Source organism: Gymnoscopelus braueri (genome assembly GCF_963280865.1).
Source record: "Gymnoscopelus braueri genome assembly, chromosome: 11".
NCBI classification, from domain to species: Eukaryota; Metazoa; Chordata; class Actinopteri; order Myctophiformes; family Myctophidae; genus Gymnoscopelus; species Gymnoscopelus braueri.
This window is the reverse complement of record NC_137613.1, coordinates 44,583,139-44,603,711: the sequence shown is the minus strand read 5'-3', so window position 1 is coordinate 44,603,711 and position 20,573 is coordinate 44,583,139. Positions and strand designations below refer to the sequence as shown.

Sequence of the window (20,573 nt, the reverse complement as noted above, 5' to 3'; positions counted from 1 at the left end):
ATTCTGTAGTATCCTACTAGCAGGCAGAGGTCATCATCACACACGTGTTACTCAGCTGTCATGTTAGCCAGTTGTGTAATTAGTGTTCGTCTCATTCACTGTGTAGTGATTTATGGCCATTTTCACCATAGAACGTTTTTGTTCTATGGTGTCAGGAGAACGTGTCATTCATTCATTCATTCATCTCAAATCACTCTTCTGTGTGACACTCTTCTGCAATGTGTGCACTGAAGATGAGGTGTAACATTATCTGTCATATGGTAATCTGTTGTTTGCTTTATGGTAATGTTTTACAACCAAATTAATGTTTATTATCATTCATATTTGGCCAGTATGGTCATTATGGTTGTACAAGGTGTCTCTGTGGTCAGAATGTAAACAGTCTATATGCTGTTTTGATATTATGCTTTATAAGATATTATTTTATTCTTAATTGTATGGAGTGATGTGTGATTTGCATTTATGAGTCCTAATTTGTATTGTGTGTTAAACCCAGGGTACAGTAATGTTTATTATTGATGTAAAAGAAGACTAAATGGGTTCAGATCGTTTTTGCTTGTCTGTGAGAGACATGTCGTCCTGCATTCATTCATCTCACATCACTTTTCTGTTTGACACTCTTCTGTTTAAAGTGGACATTGTGAGGAAAGAGGACTGCTCATTGTGCCTGTGCATGGAGAACTGACTGCTTATCGTGCGATTCGTGCCTCTGTTCACTGCTGCTCCTACTGCACACAAACTCTTGGACAACTTCTGTATTTCCATTCTCTGCATTTCTTTTTCTGTTTTTGGACTGAGGACAATTATAAAGGGCCCTTTGGATTCTCCACCAGAGAACTTGAGGACTGTTCAGTTAATATCCCAGAAAGGATTTTTCTCCCCCCCCCCCCCCCTCCTTTCTTTTTGGTTCTAATGGCTATAGAGCGTCGCAGTTCCCGCCCACTTCCTGTTTTTTTTGGTGCCGGAAGAAAAAACTCAATGCATTTTTCCATTGACATTTCCAAAAATATTTATATCTATTAATTTAAGCCTCGAATCAAGCCATCATGACATGACATGAATCATGACCATAAACGTTTGATTCTGTGATTTTTTTTTTTTGAAAACGGCAAAACAAAGGGTATTTATTAAATATAGTATATCATATAATTAAATATAAAATAAAAAAAAATCACAGAAAAAAACGTTTTATGGTCATGATTCATGTCATCTCGTGATGGCTTGATTCTAGGCTTAAATTAATAGATATAAATATTTTTGGAAATGTCAATGGAAAAATGCATTGAGTTTTTTCTTCCGGCACCAAAAAAAACAGGAAGTGGGCGGGAACTGCGACGTCATGGTAACTAATGCTCCACTGGCTAAGAGAAACGATCCGTAGATAGTATAAAACAATTAAAAGATCGCTTTTTGAAACGCTTCCGGCTTCCGGTGAAAACGAATGGAATTCTGGGTAATCGAGGATTACGGAAATTGTATGCAGTGACGGTAGTGACCAGCAGAGGTTGCTAAAATCGTTATTTGGGATTCTGCATTGTATAACTTTAATAATCTGAAGGATCATGGGTCAATGTAATGTTTCATTTTATGGTTAAGGGTAGCTAGTCAGTTGTGAGTTAATGAATGTTCATTATATTTAATTATATATTGTTATGTTATTATATCATGTCATTATTCACTATGACTGTTCAGACAGAGGTCAATCATCATCACACTGTGTACATTCTATATGCTCTGCTAAGCATAAGTACTTACTTACTTACATACATAATGAAATTGAGAAACATGACCTTAGATTTTATTTCCCATCTCGAGAGAATTTGCCAGGACATTGTTTAGCAGGCGTATGAGTGTCATTTTGTTCCTAAGAAATCCTAAATCCTCCAATTGTATATAATTCTTTGTACGACAGATGGTTAATCATATCCATTCCACAGGGTCACACGTGTCTAGTTGTGACTTGTTGGGACCCTGTATAGTATATCAGCTATTGTAGCTATTTTGGAACATTTTTTAAAAGGTTTGCCTACAATGACATGCCCAAAATAGGGAGGCCAAGTTGAAGGTGTTAGAATATATTGACCATGTCTAACAAAAACAAACTTCAGTATTGCTTGGATTTCCTCTAAGATTATTGGCCATCCCACACCCACACTTTGTGATATGAGCGATAAAGCCATCACACGTTTAGCACTCACAATAGTAAATTACACTGATCATCCCCTCAATCGTCACTTTACACTCATGCCATCCGAACTTTGAAATAGTAAAAAATTGTTTTTAGTTGGAGTTTTGTCCATTCAGCCATTGCTGCACTAAACAAACTGCCTCGCTGATATGTTGGTTAGTGTATCCTGGGGACTTCATGTATTGTCCTGGTGTTATGTTGTTTTGTGCTATATTATGTGTTTTGTGTGGAACAGACTGTGAACTGAATATCCCTGTTAGAAAATAAACACTTATTATTAACCAATAAATAGTTCATGTTGTTTGCCTTGTATTGATGATGTTATACCAGGAGCATTTGATCATTATTCATGTTACATTATTACAAGCAGAATGTTGACATAATGATCCCTATTGTATGGACTCTGTATTGTATTGTATGAACTATTATAATGATCCCTATTGTATGGACTCTGTATTGTATTGTATGAACTATTTTGAAGTGCTTGTTACAATCGTAGGTGAATATGTATTTAATGAGTGAGTGAATAAACCTACCTCAGTTAAGTTCTTGTCTTGACTGAGTTCCGGCAACAGCTGATGCCTCCCTTTGTATTCTTTATTCTATATTATTCCTCCGTCAGTATTATTATTATTTATTTCACTTTAGCATTTCTGGTCCACACCTGTAGATTGCTGCACGTTAACTCTATCAACACAGACAATAGTGCTCTACATGGGTCGGACAATATTCCTGCCTTCTAGACATTCTTTAACAATATATTGTTGTATATTAACGGTTAAAACAAGTGTTACATTTCTCTATATTCTAATAGTAATCATTGCTATAGAGTGTTTTTTATCAGTAATAGGGGTATCCCTCTCTCTCCAGCTCTTTAGTAAACACTAAAACAGAAAATACATTTCAGGTCAGTATATTAATTTCATCCAATCAGGAGAGAGAACTCCTACAGGATAAACTAGTGAAATTGGAAGTGATGAAATAAATAAATGAGCAGACAAATCGGAACTCTAACATCATCTGTAATTTTTGGCAGAGAGATTTGGTGTAAGTCTTAGGCTTATTTAAATGGTTAATATAAACCTGTATTATAGTATATGTATATGAGCTGTTTGAACTTGTAAGATGTGTGTCAATGATTGATTCCCAAAAGTCAGGAACAAAGTGTGTCCCTTATCAGATCAATAAGGACACGTCTGTTAGTTTCTAAATAAGGGACGATTCTGTATTTCAAGGGACGGTTGTCAACCCCATTAGGTGCTGTTCTTCTCTGGCTAACTGTCAGTCTGAACTGAGCTCACTTGACTTCTTCACCTTCATAAAACTAATGACAAGCGCCATCTTGTGGCAAAAGCTGGAATAGCCTTTAATACTACTCATGTCAAGTAAAAAACATAGATAGACTGTAAAAAAAAACACACACACACACACGCGCGCGCGCGCACACACACACACACACACACACACACACACACACACACACACACACACACACACACACACACACACACACACACACACACACACACACACACACACACACACACACACACACACACTCAACATGAGGGGGGAGAAATGCAGGGAGTCACTCACACCTCCAAGATAAATACACATTAGGGTCATATTGATCGTCATAACAAGGATAAATCAAATTTTATCTATATACCAATATTTTTTTTAACTTTTACTCAAGTACATTTTGAATTCTGGACTTTTACTTGTAACAGAGTATTTCTACATTTTACTTAAGTAAAAAATGTGCGTACTTTTTGAGAAATCTGTACAAAAAGAATGACTGTTCCAAGTGCACCATTCTTTTATGTTGTTCCCCACACACACAGTTTCATTGATAAATAGCATGTTGGGTCTGGGTCTGGGACATCTGGGACCACCCCACTTCTATGGGACATCCCCGTACGTCGGTAGCAGAGTGTAGAAGAGAGAGTAACGTCACGCTTTGATCTCACAACAAAGCGGGCTGCATGAGCTATAGTTCCAAACATTGGAACTATCTCATTGAGATAGACAGGGCACTTTCGCATTCCATTCTTATATGGGAGTCAACGCTAGTATCGTAACTCTCTTATACGGCTCTGGTCGGTAGTGACTAGTGTTGCCAGATCTTGTGAGAGAAATAAGCAACCAGTTCTAGGAAAACAAGCCCAAAAGAAGCGACCATGCCACACAAGCAACCTATATTGGCTATTTGAAAATAGCCGATGCGACGCGTTGTGAGCTTGCAGATCTGCTATTTTTTTTTTAAATCGTGAAATAAAATGTGGAATATTTGGAATATTTTTTGAAACATTCTAGTATAACAACACAAATGTGGTATACAGGCAATTACCAATATTTGCAAGCAACTTTACAGAAAAATAAGCCCAAAGTCGCTTATAATAAGCAGACATGACAACACTGCACCCAAGGGGACGTCCCCGTACGTTGGTAGTGACGTAGCATGCGTACGTAATGACGTCATTCCTGACGTCGACTATATAACGTGAGTTCCCGCCCTCCATCCTTCCCTTTCCGCTGAGAACCACTAACTAGTAGGAAGTCAGTCAACGTGCCTAAGGTGCTCGGTCCTTCATCAGAAGCTAAGGCCCACAATCCGGCGACTAGCACCACGAAAATTAGGCATCCGACGCCCGAACCGTAAAATACAAGATCTAAGATGGCATCCGTATCTGAGCTCGCCTGTATTTACTCTGCCCTCATCCTCCATGACGATGAAGTCACCGTCACAGTAAGTGTCCGCCGCTGCGACCCGCGTTTCCCCGGTGTCTGTTCAAGCAGGGAACACACACACACGCACCAGTAACGTTACCTTACCTACACCCCGTAAAGTGCCAGAGAAAACACCACATAACCCGAAAGTCCCTGTTCTGTTTGTTTTGTATCGTTTCTTGATTTCCTTTGGTCCGTTTGTTACTTACTAGCTGGCATTTGGCTAGAAAAAAACGCCGTGGTTGTAGCTAGGCCACGTTTCTGTTGTCTCAGTGTTGCCATGTCCGCGTATTATAAGCGACTTTGGGCTTGTTTCTCTGTAAATATTGGTGGTTGCTGTTTTTGGTGCTAGTTTCTAAAGTGCAGTTGCTTATTTGGGATAATTTCCAAAAAAGTTATATGAGCCAGTGGTTCTCAAATATTTTCATGTCATGGACCCCCAAATTAATTAATGTATTTGTCCCTTAAATCCCATCTAAAAACGTTTTCTGCCAGGGACTCTCATACCAAATGTGTGTTACCACATTTCATAGATATTTTCGTAGATGTTTTTGAAAACGACAGCTCCACAAGCTCCCAGACCTGGTTGCTTATTTCTCACACAATCTGGCAACACTGTTGTCACTGCCGCACGTGTGTTTAACCGAATGAATCAAAGTCTAGCTAATCCTTTATCAAACGATTAACGCTATTGGCCCTACCCTGACTACTATGATGTGCAGATCAACTTGATGTATGTGTAGTTGAGTGTTGTAAGCTATATTCACACTCAGACTCCCATATGTCAGAACACAAGCCTATAATGAACCTTATGTGTTAATCAACTGGTGCTCTAGAGACCTTGTTGTACTTGTTTATATCTGTTGATTGGCATGAGTGACAAGCCAGCCAGGTAGCACACGTGGTTAGACTGAACAACATCAATAAGAAGGTAGGCGAACTAGCTAACATGGTATGACACTGAAAGCTGTAATGTGCAGGTGTAACGTAGCTCTGAATATAGCCTAGAGGCCATGATTCAGAGCTGGGTGTAACGTTAGATCTGGGTGTACAGACAGTACATTGTAATAGGAATTCTGTGATTAAATGCATATTTGGATCATGGTAAAAGCATAAGGGTATTGGTTTGCCTGAGTCTCCCTGTCAGTTATCCACACAACCATGTATGGTTAATGTGAAGTTGAACTTGAAACTAACTGAGCTGGTGCGAAAGCAGAGGGTTATGGTCATTTATGTAGACATAATTTAGTGCACTCTGTGTACAACCTGCTATTGAAACGGTTGTATTTAAACAAGCCCTTTTTGCCAACTATTCTGTATAGCCCTGTTGAGCCCCCTGCCTTTTGTAATCATATGGGGGCCCACTTGTACCCCCACCCTTTGTTCTGCCCTGCCTTGTTGTAAATTGGGGTTTAGGCACATTTCAAGACTGTGTGATGAGTCATATTGCAGTAATAATAAAATTATTTTACGTTAACACATTTTCTTTAGATCTGATTTAATTTTCTTAAATCGTTCAATAATGATTCCTGATGTGTTCACTGAGATAATAGATGTCTGTGCATACACTGTACATCAGCATGCTTTGCTTATAATTTTATAACCTGGTGTGTTTTCTGTGTAGGAGGACAAGCTGAATGCGCTGATCAAGGCTGCAGGTGTCAACGTTGAGCCTTTCTGGCCAAGTCTCTTTGCCAAGGTGAGGATTAAACAAACGGCCAAAACACAACAATCTACACAGTAAAATCTTGGGTGTTAATTTTTACTCCAACTCAGAGTTAGAACACAGGGGGGGTTTACGGATTGAGCAATCCAGCTGACTTCTAATGCCCCTGAAGGGAAACTTTGACACTTTATAACCTAAATCTCATTGTTCTGATGAAGATATAAATAATAGTGTAGCAAAAAAATATAGTTTGCATTACATCAAAAGCTTATTTTACATTAAAGAAATACACAAGACGTAGGGTATTTTTTTAATGTCCTCACATCAGAATAATGGGATTCATGTTGAAAATCTGCCGTTTACCTTTAAAGGGATATTTCACTTTCAAAAAGACTTTGGGTCATTTTATCGTCTACTCAGGCTTTTGTGAGCCCCCAGACCGTTTTTAAGTTGCTTGATTTAGTATTTAGATATTTGATATTCATTTGATCAGACACGCCCCCTTCCTATACAAACCCATTATAACTTCAAACAACATTTTTAACATGTTAGATTCATCAAAAACACCCGTGCTTGGTTCTGGTGACTCACCCTACCCTCCTAATACACGAGGGGGCCGTGTTTTTTCGATAACCTTTTTCATTTATTTAAAAAAAAAAGAATTTTGAATTTGAAAATGTAATACAAAAAAAAAAAAAAGGAATCGAAAAAACACGGCCCCCTCGCGTATTAGGAGGGCCGGGTGAGTCACCAGAACCAAGGAAGGACAGGTGTTTTTGATGAGTTTGAAGTTATAATGGGTTTGTATAGGAAGGGGACGTGTCTGATAAAATGAATAAATACATATCTAAATACTGAATCAAGCAACTTAAAAACGGTCTGGGGGGCTCACAAAAGCCTGAGTAGACGATAAAATGACTCGACGTTTTTTTGAAAGTGAAATATCCCTTTAAAGCCTTTCAGCAGTTGAAATGCTTATGCTACTACATGATTATGAATCTATTAATGGTATGTAAAACATTCTAATGTGTGAACCCTAAAGTACCGTAATCACTCAGTCCTGTCACATATTTTATCAGCATTCTCCTTGTGATGCCCTTTCTGGATATTGTGTATTTGCAGGCTCTGTCCAGCATTGACATTGGCAGTCTGATCTGCAACGTGGGAGCTGGTGGTGGTGGTGGTGGAGCTGCCCCTGCCGGTGGAGCCCCTGCTGCTGCAGGAGCTGCCCCTGGCGCTGCTGCCCCTGAAGGTAATTATACACACTATCATTTAATAGGCTCTCTGCACAGCAGCCATATTGGAAAGAAATTGGGGTCCCTTCCTTAACAGGTGTTACCAATGATACTAATGAAGGCTCTGTTCTGTTTAGTGGAGCACAGTGGTTCTCAAACCTTTTGATTTCAAGGACCCCCATAACTCTGAGAATGTACAAATGGAACCAAATGGACCCTTACGGGTCCATTTGGTTCAATTTGTACACTCTCAGAGTTACACACCCGCAAGGGTCCATTTGGTACGGTCCCTGGACCACACTTTGAGACCCACTGGTGTAGTAGTGTTTCCAGTCAGCCAACATGCATAATATCAGCACTCTGACTCTGTTTGACCAGAATGGAACAGAGCCTTAATTAGTATCATTGGTAATACTTGTGAAGGAAGAGGCCCAATTTCTTTCCAATATGGCGGCTGTGCATAGAGCCTATTTGATAGACATAAATATGTGCAAATGTAATAACGATAATTAATAATAAAAACAGGACTTTTCTTTGTTGGCTATAGCAAAGTTGCCAACAGACAGCTGTTTCTTATAGTTGATGTGCTTTCTCAGGGTAACTGTTACAGACAGGATTACTTTGGCAAAGATTTGAACATAGGATGTACAGCCTGCAGCTGTATGTACTGTAAATGTCCAGTTTTTCCCAGTGATGCTTCAAAGCACCTTTTGGGGTTATTTTCCTATAACTGACATGCTCACATTGTATAGTTTGTGTTAAAACCATGGGTAACCTGAGAAATTCATTAGCAGTGTTATGTATATAATTAATGTACCTGCATGTGAATGTCTTGGCCAATCATAATGCCATAATGGCCTTAGGTGGAATGTTGTTGATCTGTGACGTGTTATAACCTAAAATAAAGCTGAGGCTTTGATTAATATAAATATAAACTTGGGGATATGACAGTTGAAGTGGAAAGGTCACATTGATTTGCTTGTGTCTTTGAAGGGACCATAAAAAACAGCTAAATGAATAACATTCTGCATTACATAACTTGGGGCAATAAGTGTCTTGTAAATAAAAGTTCTGAAAGTGTGGCTAGGATCCTTTATCTTATTCCAGCACGCCAAGACTAGACGTAAAACCATACCGTGTAGTTCTCGCATCAGTTAACCTCCATGAGAAAGTTACCTTCTGTATAGAAATGGTGTTTGAATTGAGAGTGTATATGAATAGTTGGCATACAGAGAAAGTTGTTGTTGAAATGAGTGGTTCTTCAAATGGTGAGACTTGGCACATAATGACATCTGTCACTAACCCTGTCCCTTGTTCTTTTGCTACAGCTGCCAAAGAGGAAGAGAAGAAAGAAGAGTCTGAGGCCGAGGGGTCTGATGACGACATGGGCTTCGGTCTCTTCGACTAATTCGTTTTTTTCTATCAAAAGTAAATAAAAATGATAAACAAAGTTTTTTTGTTATGTAAAATATGTTCATGCACAATAACATCCAGTGGTAGTGAGCTTACACTTAGCTGCCAATGCAATTTTATATTTGTAGCAGTCAAACTAGGTGAGATAACTGAATATTTAAGCCAATTTTACTACAGCAGTTACATGATCAGATTATGTCATATTAACGTCAGATTATGTGCTGTTATATTAACGTCAACATCATGAATTGTGCTTAAAACAAATGCTGGTATACCAAGCTGTATTTTAACAATGGCCTGGCCTCTTAAGAGGCAGGTCCAGTGCAAGACTTTCACATTAAAAACCAGAGCCATTAAAAATAATGCAGTTGGACCATAATGGATAAAGGGGTGGATTTGCAGATTTTAAACCAAATTGCCTGTACCTGTAGTGGGCTACTTTGACCCACAGAATGAATTTAATTTTTAAACTTGTAGACACAAATCAAACATATTAAATCGGGTTTGCATCTCTAATTGGATTAGTACTTTTAGTTTAATTTGGTAATAAGGTTTTCAGCACTTGAAGACATGTATAATGTCTAGAGCAAGGGTTCCCAAACTTTTCAGCGCGTCCCCTGAAAATAATCATATTTGAACTGGGGACCCCCTCCCGGATAAGCACTTGGAATTGTAGGCATTACATTTAGTTTGACTCTGTTCCACAGATAAATATCGTTAAAATAGCCGAACTACAAGCTCTCAACGCCTTGCGTTGACATTTTATAGAGCCATTTTCAAAGTGTTTGCTTTTTATGTAATATTTGACAATTTGGTGAATTTGTTAAAAAGGTCTAAAGTCATAAATTGTAACATTAGAAATGTGCATATACCCTATACCCTATACACTTATACTGTATGTTGGTTTGTTTACTGTTGAATGAGAAAACAAGTTGCACATAAATCTAATCATCTGGGGACCCCCAAAATCATTTGGTGACCCCCTGTGGGTCACCAAATGATCTGGTCTAGAGAATACACAATATATTGTCTGCTTCTATGTCTTGGCATCTCGACCCATGATTGACTTTTTAGTATTTCTCTCAGGTTTCAAAAGGATGATGTAACACTTTGGTCCAAACAGTGCTCCCAAAATGCCAAAACTAGACGCTAAAATAGCAAATACCTCCACTGCATCTGCATATTTGCCTGGAGAGCTGATATATGCTGGGATGAAGGCTATCCACACAGCGCAGAAGATCAACATGCTGAACGTGATTAACTTTGCTTCATTGAAGTTGTCTGGAAGATTCCTTGCCATGAATGCTAGGAGGAAGCTGAGGAGTGCCAGTAAACCAATATAACCTAATAACACTCCAAAACCAACTGTTGATCCCACCACACACTCATAGACTATCTTATCTCTGTGGTATTGAGTGTTTTTATGAGGAGTTGGTGAGGAAGATACAAGCCAGGCTATGCAGACTGCTGCCTGGATGGAAGTAAGAGCCAGAACTGTTCCTCTCTGCTGCATAGCACCAAACCACTTCAGAATGTCTGCACCCCCAGGCTTTGAGGCCTTGAACACAGCCAACACCACCATTGTCTTTACCAGGATACACGAGACACACAGCACAAAGCTGATCCCAAATGCTGCATGCCTCAGCTGGCAAGTCCAGAGCCTGGGACGGCCAATGAACAGAAGTGAGCACAAGAAACATAGTTTGAGTGACAACAAGAGAAGGAAGCTGAGTTCTGAGTTGTTAGCGCGTACCATGGGTGTGCTTTGATGACGGATGAAGATTCCCAGGACAATGGCACTGATAAGTGTGCCTTTCAATGAGATGGTTGTCAAGGAGATACCCAGGGCCTCATGGTAGGAGAGAAAATCTATGCTCTTAGGTACACACAGGTCACGCAGGGGACTGGACCAGAAGTCCTCTGGACAACTGGTGCACTCTGTAGAGTCTAACAAAGAGAGCAGGGTTAAAAGGGAAGACAGTGCAGTATGTCCTAAAGATAAACTAATGAACATTGCTACGTACTGTAAACCTACCTGTCTCATTGCTGATCTCTCCCTCAGAGCAAGCAATGCAGTCAAAGCAGCAGACAGGTTCCCCTTTCCTTATGGCCACACGGGTTCCAGGGGAACAGCTCTCACTACATACTGACCGAGTAGGCTACAGAGGAAAGTAACAATGATCAATTTCAGTATAAACTAAATTACATTTACATAATGAGCTCGATATTAGTTATTTTAGAAAGCCAAAATGACCTTTGTGGATTCAGAGTTCCAGATGATACTGGCTTCATCAAGGATGAGTTCTTCACCTGCAGAGGCTGATTTCTGTACCACACCTACATTTCGAACCTTTGTGCTGCCATCAGGGAGCCACACCCAGTTCATAACATCATAGATTGGTAAAACATCACCATTTTCATCAAACGATACATGATCACCAAATGCTGTGGTGAAGTTGATCCTGTCCAGGTAATACACAAGCTAGAAATGGCGATGATGAGTCACAATACATGGGGGCAAAATACAATATGTATTTTTTAGATTCATGACAAGGGGTCTTTAGCCATAATGACAAGTCCAAGTCTGTGAACGGACTATTGAATTTTGTCTCAGAAGCTTAAATTGGATTGAAACCATTCATATATATATTTGTTTTAACTTTCTGGCTATTGAAAGGTGACATAAATATATCTGGCAATTAGAAAAAAGAGAGACATTAAGAAACATAGTAAGTAACCCCCCTAAGGCTTCTGTGTAATTGTTACATCAAACATTGATACACATTTACTGCCAGGAATTAGAATTGCTATACTCACTATTTGAAAATAGATAATACTATTTTCATCCTACTGTATATCAACCTTTCATGCTTTTTACCAATATCATAATTACATTCATTATTCTAAATTCAAAGCCAACTATAACTTTTAACAGACAAACTAGGAATTAATATTCCACCTGCCACGGCTGTATTGTCTGCAAACTGGCACAGCTGTGCCCAATGAAGGGCCCTCTCCCTGGAGCACACTGCATCATGTCATGGAGGGCATGGGCCAGAGCATACACAGCCTTGTACACATTATACTCTGGCCTGAGGTCAGATACATCAAAAAGTGTGCTTTCTGTTCTTCCCAGGTCCTCTTGTCCAGTACACACCCCTCCACCAGCATCCACCCACTCTAATGGAAGGGGTGCAAATTTACACTGAAATGTGTACTCCCAAAACTGCCTCACCTGAAGAAAGACGATTAAAATGACAAAGACTTAAGAGTAAATATAATACAATGTGAATATTTAAAAACAGATCAGTTTTAAATGACAGCTTACATAATAAAATTAAACAAAATGCTCACTATGCTATTTTCATGGCTGTTGTAAGGGTCATCGTTAGGACGTATTTTTAATAAGAAGTCCTTGAGACCGGTTATCTCTCCACGACGGATGGCAATACCCAGTGTGCCTCCCAAGTACGGCATGTAGCGAGGAATCTGGATTATAGTAGCTGCCGTCCAGGACTCACTCGCCATCCATTGCAGACCTGTCACATTCTGCTTTATCACCTGTTGATTGTGTTGAATCTTAGTCTAAGTCTAAGTATAATATACAGGTGTGTGTGTGTGTGTGTCTGTGTGTGTGTGTGTGTGTGTGTGTGTGTAATTATGAGTTCCTAAATCAATATGTATCATAACCCCAACCTCCTCCAAGAGATCAACCATATGGCTCTCGAATACAAATACAATGACCACGCGAGCAGTGGATTTCTTCATCACAGTCACTATCCTCCGAACTTCAGCTGGCTCATCGCCCCAGGGCAGAACCTCCAGATACGCCAAGCAGCCCAGCCCAGACTGGGCCAGGTCGGACTGGAAGGACCTCGCAGCATGACGACCATAGTCGTCGTCACTAATCAGCAGTCCTGCCCAGGTCCACCCGAACCGCCTCATGATCTGGAGCATAGCTCGCACCTGATTAAAGAATGGGAGGATAAGTGCTTATTCATTCAATTCATTCAAACCTTTATTTATTCTCGAAAGACATTGAGGTCGCCCTCATTTGCAGTGTCGTCAAGATATATCACAGCACAATTTCATTTTTACATCAACAAAACAAAACAGAAACTTGACCATATGTTATGGGAGAACAGATCTTTAATTTAAGCTGTAGGTCATCGAAAATAGCCGATCTACGCACGCACAATTGTGAGCGTGTAGATTGCTATTTTCGAAAAGCAAAGTATAAAATAATGAATACAATTAAAGGGATTAAACTTTAAGGGGACCTTGGTCCTACAAGGACTATTCACATAGTGGTAAATCAAAATCAGTGGCTATTCTTGTTATATATCTTCTTATTTTTTTAAGTGAAAGTGGTTACGTCTGTGGGTTTTATAAATATTGAACCAATGAAAAGTATTAACAAGAGCTTGTGACTAAATAATAACTACATTGAATCCACTGGAACACAGGTTATTTTTTCCATTTCCTGAAAAGTAACAGTTTTGGACACACAAGGCTTACACCCCAAAGCGACGATACACTCAACAACAGATCTTTTGTCTGTTTTCATTCACCTGGAAGGCATCACTTGGGATTGTTCTAAAGAAGGATGGGAACTGATACCGGTCGCTCAGACAGGCACAGGTGGCATAGTAACTTACCTGCAAAAGGCACAAAACATCCATTCTGTAATATACTAAATTTTTGGACAAATGTCCCCAGCTGCAAGTAAATATGTTCTGTCTTTCAAGCTATAAAGACTCTATACATTATCATATGTTGTAAATAACCAAAATGAAACATAGGATATACAAAATTGGTGACGGTAGGAAACTTACCAGGGGCACTCTGTACAAACCTAATGTACTAGAGATGGCAATAGAATGTGTTGAGGTAGAATCACCCACAATGCCGAGCACTGGTGAGGCCCCAACACAGCGCACATCCTCTCTCACCTCACTGACCGATGACAATGCTGCACGGAATCCAGCTCCAAGTATGTTACAGTTATCATAGAGACTATATCCCAGAGTCACATTGGGTAGTAGGCTGGGGTTTCTGTTGATCTCAGCAATGGCAAAAGCCATGGTCTGGGCCTGCCTGAACCCTGGAATGTCAAAACTAGCACACAAAACGCCACTGTAACCATATTTATCTTTGTAGAAATATCTTCTGTTACCGTCTATCAAAACAAGTTCCCTATTCTCTTGCCTGCTGTTGTATTTGTGAGACTCACCCATAGCAAGTGGGCTCCTGCGGCTTGGAGGTGAATGACGGCTCAGGAGTGTCGAGGAGATTAGAAGCGGAGTGGATCATAAACAAGCCACCCAGAACCAAGTCCCCAGCCTTGTAAAATCTGTTGAGATTAAACTGTGCCTGTAACTCACAAGAAGAGGAAGGTGAGGAAGACAAAACAGACAAAGAACAAGAGAACAATATCAAGGTCAAGTACAGGTTTGAAAGCAGGTGGATGTCTAGAGAAGCCCCCATGACTGTCCTCCTCTGACAGTCCCCTTTTCCAAATAGTTTGTCCATTTGCTACATTTTATACACAGAGGTATGCCATCCCCTGTGCCAATGTATTCCAACACCCATCTGGGCAGAGGCAGAAGAGTAGGGGCAGGGCTTAACATACCTTACATACATTATCTTAGCATACATTCATTTCAAAAATAATTGTGTGTGTATCCTGTAATGTGTCAATGACACTATCTTACCAGGGTGCTACAGTGGTGCAGAAAAGAAGAAAAAACTATATATGGGCTTGATGTTTGTTTGTTTGATGTTTTCCAATTATTCTTTTAGGGCTCAGTTAGTGGTACAATATTTAGATCTGTTTGTGCATGCAAATACAAAGGCCTTTCACCTGTGCAAAATGTCAACTACGAGAGACATGGTATTCCCTCTTTTGCACAGTAGGTGGTAGTATTGTACTGGACGATCCATAGTAGACTACCTGGCAGGCCCCAGACATGGGAACTGAGATCACACACGCACATTATTATGTTTTAAATGCTGTCATAAAGGGAGAGATGTATCCATGAGAAAATTACACGAAGAAGTAGGCCTCCAGCTGTCTCCAACTGACCCCCCCCCCCCCCACCCTTAATTGATTGTCTCAATCAATCAATGAACTACTCACCTTGTCATGACAAACGCTGCATCCCTCCAATCGCAGTTTGGTCATGGTCATTATCACGCACCCACCCAGACAGACAGGCACTGTTTTAATTTTGAAACCAAAACAACACTTAGGCCTACCTACTTGTTATGTCATATCTGTTGTAACTGTATGTTATATAAAATATCAGTAGGATGCTTTCGTCATTACTGCGAGCACGCAAGCCATTAAAACGAACCAAGTTATCTCCCTGATGCAGGAAAACTTTAATAGCCTATGCAATTAATGAATGAAGCTGTAGACCTATGTTTTTCTGAAAAACACAACTAGGCCTACTTGCTTCAGAAATGAATTGCAAAACTATGAAAAACGTTTTCATACTACTGGTATTGGTCCTAGTAATTAATCACCCCTTTTTGTTTACAACCACTTTTCTAAAACGTGATGTTTAAAATTGTATTGCCATGTTGCAATCACATGGCAGGGGAAAGATCATTCCCCAGCTGTCCTGGTTGAGAAGCACCACATGTAGCTGACACATCTAGCTGATGCATAGCCTACTTGTGCCAAGTTACATGTTGGACAGTTGTAATTCCAAGACACAGGCCTGTCGTTTCCATGTTAACATTTTCATATCTTTTCAAATATTAAAAAAAATAGTGAAATAGCAGATCTACAAGCTCAAAATGCCACATCGCGGCACATTTTGAGCTTGTAGATCTACTATTTCCACTACTAATCTTTATGTGAAAGCAAAAAGTAATGAATATGTCTGTTATTTGTCATATCTGCCCTTTTGCAACTTTTGTTTATGAAGCCTAAAAGTCAAAGATAAATTTTATTTTTATTCATAATGTTCCATAATGTTCAATTACAGAAACACAGTTAAATCGTTAATCACAATTATTTGAGTGACAATTCATCGTCGAGCTAAATTTCATAATCGTTACAGCCATAGTAAGACATGGTTTTATGCTATGCAGTTAATGTCAATTCATGCAGTAGTCAGGAAGTTGGGGATGGGGGCCTCTATAGACCCCTTAACAGACGACGTCACACTGGTTGCAAGCGTCATACTGCGCAAGCGCCAAACCCATTCTGTCAGGTCTCGCTAGGGCGCGCAGCACTAGCCCACACTAACACACAAGAGGGGGTTGGGGTGTGATGAAACCAGCGCACCCCGAAACAACAGGTTGAGAATTGATTGTATGAAACAATCACCTGTGCATCCAGTCTCAATGTTGGTAAACAAATAATTGGTCTATGCCAAACTTAAGTCACCTGAGAAAATAGAGGCGTTGCTATGCCTTCCTCATTGCTCACAGACCCTCTTCTAGTCTTTGTCCCTTAGGAGCCATGCTGTTAAACCAACTCATTCTCACAAATAGTAGTCCTATAGTGAAGAAGTGGGGAGGGAAAATGACAGAGCTTCAATATTTGATGATTTGGGGTACACAATTGTGACGCATTGGAGCTTCTAATAATACTATTTGTTCAAATCTCACTGTGGGGCTGTTTTCCCCCACCCCTCCAAAAAGGTTGAAAAAAAGGTTGTTTTTGGTTACTGTGAAGTTAGGTTTGGCATAGTTTTATGTGAGGTTAAGGTTAGGGTTTGGGTTTGTGTTAGGCATAGTTTCATCAACATGTGACGCCGCAGTGGCGACCAGTCTTCAAGTGTTGAGGTTTGGATGTGGTTGGTCAATGTACAGAATCTGTATCTCATGGTAAGGTCTCACATATTAACTTCTATCCCAGCATTAGATGCTAGTCAGTTTGGGTTTAGGTTGGGCTTTTAATGTGCTTAAAAATAAAATAATAGAACATAATGACTGTTATGCAAAATGTGACCCCACATATCCATCCCTCCTTGCCTTTTCTCCTAGTCTCTTTTATTTGAACAGCCCTGCCTCTTGTCCTGCATTTGGGTCATATTCTCTTTCGCTCCACTCACCTACAATACATGAATACACTCTGATGGAGCAAGTGGGGCTCAGTGTAGTCATTCAACATTACGTTTTCTGTTGAGAGCCCAGTCAGTGAATGCCGAAAACATACCGTTTTTTTTAGAACCACCAGGCTTGGCATGAGGTTTAGGGCATGTACTGTGTCCTTGGCCATAAGATGTCTTTGAAGTAAATTCACTGGAAAATTTAGGCTGCTGTAACAAGATAAAGAATAATTAGCTGCACTGTTAAATGTCCATCTGTTTGAGATGAATTAATGTGTCTATACTCCAAGTTCAATGTTGTTAATTTAGAATATTGAAGGACAAAACAATCACTGGAGCATAAGGTCATACAATCTACATGAACAAAGCCACAATACAAATTATACAAGATTCAATAATTTTGTTCCCGCAAATGTACTATTTAGAGTAGGCCTGTATGTTCACCGAAGGCAATGTCTCATGATACATGTTTTGTAAGAAGGGTACACCAGATGGGGACTTCAACAGTCAATACCTACCCATTTATTTGGGTCATAGGGTGGTTTCTTTATGTGATATCTGTGTTTGTAAAAAGGAAAGCCAATGTAGCCATAACAGTCACATAATCAAAACAAAATCCATTTCCCTTGTAGGTAGGAACAAATTGATATTTTTGAATCAAACAATATTAACCGGAATGCACATTTCTTCAATGGACTTAAATATTGTTCTTTTTAAATGCTATATGTACCAAAATGTATCTACATGTCTTATAAGTGAAGAGGAATTAAGCATCTGTATAAGGGTATTACACTTACACTTTGATAATCTCGCCAAATAGGCAATTAAATCAGAGCAGCGGCTTTAGCAAGGCATTGACCCATGTGGTATTTAATTAGTGTTATTGTAATTTCTCAACCTTGTGGCTTCTAAATGTCCTCTTGATAGGCCTGGGTTAATTAAAAATAATGTTTGTGTGTTGTGGAGCTGCCTGTCAGGGACTGTCATTTGGGAGCGAGGATCACTACAGGAACACATCTGGCGAGTTGAATATGCCTTGTTTTCCTTAACACCTCAGGCACTTTAACTAGCTAACTACATCCCCTTTCCCTTTGGCTTTAACATCCTAATTCTCTGTTCTCTGTTTCATTTCCCACTGGAACCTGTCTTTCACGCGTGTTGCATCATTTAGGCTACTTGAGAACTTGGGGCCTGTGCCAGAGACACTCAGATACTATCACCTCTACTGCCATGGACTCAGATAGTTCTTTTTTAACTGAGCTTTCTTACAATCTCAACTTACAGTTGTGATAAAACAACAATTCCCTATGCATACCAAACTACAAAAGGTGGCACAGGAGTGAAGTACCTGCCCACCACCGGATTCTAGGGTTTCGAGGTTGGCCAAGCTTTAATACAAACACAATTTGGCCCATATTCGGGGTAGGGAAGCTGGCGGGGAGGGTGAGGGTGATCTTTCGCTGCACATACTCCTATAGGCTGGGGCAGCACCTGTCAGCAGGGAATGTTGAATGCCAGTGAGCCAGTAGGGTACAACAGCAGTGGCAACACAGAAATGTATTGTGAGGAATTAAATGGCATACTGTAACAACTAAATGGGAGAAAAAGGGAGCACAATTATTGCCATCTCTAAATGAAAGAAAATAAATTATCTTTTCGCTCCGTTGGACTGATTAGTGCCAGACTTCGTTCCCCCCTCGACCACCTGCAAAAACCAGTCAGTGATGAATTTGCTGTATTCTGCACTTCTCGCTTCCAGAGGTTTGTGACCTTTGACCTCTCTAAGCCCAGGTATAGACATATACCTGAACTCTTGTACGCTTTCTCCCTCTTCTTATCACCAAGTCCACATTGTTAGAACTGGAAAGAAACTCACCCTGGCAGGCTGAAATGGAAGTCACAGGATCAGCTTGGACAAAGCAACAAAAAGCAAGGTAGTGTACAGCACTGTACTGCAACCACAGAAAGTTACTTACATTTCCTAGTTAAAATGGATAACATTGAGGTTATTTTACTACATACCAGGGTCCCATCCAGCTGACACAGGGGGGAAAGAGGCTGGGAAGCAGCAGAAGATACACAAAATGAGCACCAGTCACTCAGATGTTGGATCATAAGAAATCTAGTGATGTATTTGTGGAATGGGCTTCTCTCATAATCTATGCAAACATAGTTCCAAGACTTTCTCTAAATGATACAGACCAGTGGAAATGTTTGATGCCTCGGAAATGCAGTAGGCTATGTGGAGGCATAATTATACATTGTATTATCAGTCTTTGGTAGTGTCTTCTTTCAAAGACCCATTGTGCTGTTTGTTATGTAAGAATGATGGGCTCACCAATACACATCATGTTTTGCTTTTCATTTAACACATCACTCCCACAGGATCTCACAGCAACGTCCAAGATCTTATAGCGGAAATTAACCAACAAAGAATTTATGTAAACAGATATTCTGTTGGGCCAGTGCAAGATCTATGCAAAAATACAGTTCCAAGACTTTCTCTAAATGATACAGACCAGTGGAAATGTTTGATGCCTCGGAAATGCAGTATGTGGAGGCATAGATTATACATTGTATTATCAGTCTTTGGTAGTGTCTTCTTTCAAAGACCCAAAGTGCTGTTTGTTATGTATGTAAGAATGATGGGCTCACCAATACACATCATGTTTTGCTTTTCATTTAACACATCTCTCCCACAGGATCTCACAGCAACGTCCAGGATCTTATAGCTGAAATTAACCAACAAAGAATTTATGTAATCAGATATTCTGTTGGGCCAGTGCAAGATAAGACCAATCCTTTTTACTATTTAGCCATTTGCAAATGCGGAAATGTTGGATTATTATTATTACTATTTTTGACTACATAATCACTAAACAGATCAAACTTAAAGTAAATCATTACATTATTTGGTTCTGAATGCTGCTGTACAACACATGCTTGCCTGTATCGTGCAATAGTTCATCACAGTATTGATCAGGTTGTTGCGTAAGCTCTTGCTGAGTAAGTTGTAGAGAATGTGGATGGCGATGCAGTGAAAGAGGGTCAGGCACTGCATCACATTGTATGAGAAGTAGAGCACCTGCAGTGCAGTACAGTTAAAAACATCAAAGGAGTTCTCAATCTCGATGTCGGGTAACAACAAATTGACCAGGGGTCTATTTCACGAAACCTGGATTAGGGATAAACCGGGTTTAAACCGGGTTTAATCGGCTATCCTGGCTTAAATTATCCAGGAATCGGTTTCACGAAAGCTGAGTTAGCTCGGCAGA

The 20,573-nt window shown here is 39.9% G+C and overlaps 2 protein-coding genes across 2 annotated transcripts; one reads left to right on the top strand and one right to left on the bottom strand.

The window, feature by feature from the left end:
* Positions 1–4,720: 4,720 nt before the first annotated feature.
* On the top strand, positions 4,721–9,270 carry rplp1 (ribosomal protein lateral stalk subunit P1). The gene is made up of 4 exons (XM_080443006.1): positions 4,721–4,937; positions 6,543–6,617; positions 7,707–7,836; positions 9,148–9,270. Exons 1-4 carry the CDS (start codon positions 4,866–4,868, stop codon positions 9,225–9,227), a joined length of 357 nt encoding a protein of 118 aa, XP_080299132.1. The 5' UTR covers positions 4,721–4,865; the 3' UTR covers positions 9,228–9,270.
* A 998-nt stretch (positions 9,271–10,268) lies between these two features.
* On the bottom strand, positions 10,269–14,343 carry LOC308094856 (extracellular calcium-sensing receptor-like; the record flags this gene model as incomplete). Its single annotated transcript, XM_080441681.1, has 8 exons — positions 14,068–14,343; positions 13,804–13,890; positions 12,929–13,198; positions 12,587–12,793; positions 12,192–12,467; positions 11,487–11,714; positions 11,268–11,391; positions 10,269–11,179 (listed from the first exon to the last, which is right to left on the bottom strand). The coding sequence occupies exons 1-8, from the start codon at positions 14,314–14,316 to the stop codon at positions 10,269–10,271; spliced, it is 2,352 nt and encodes a 783-aa protein (XP_080297807.1). The 5' UTR covers positions 14,317–14,343.
* Positions 14,344–20,573: the final 6,230 nt, after the last annotated feature.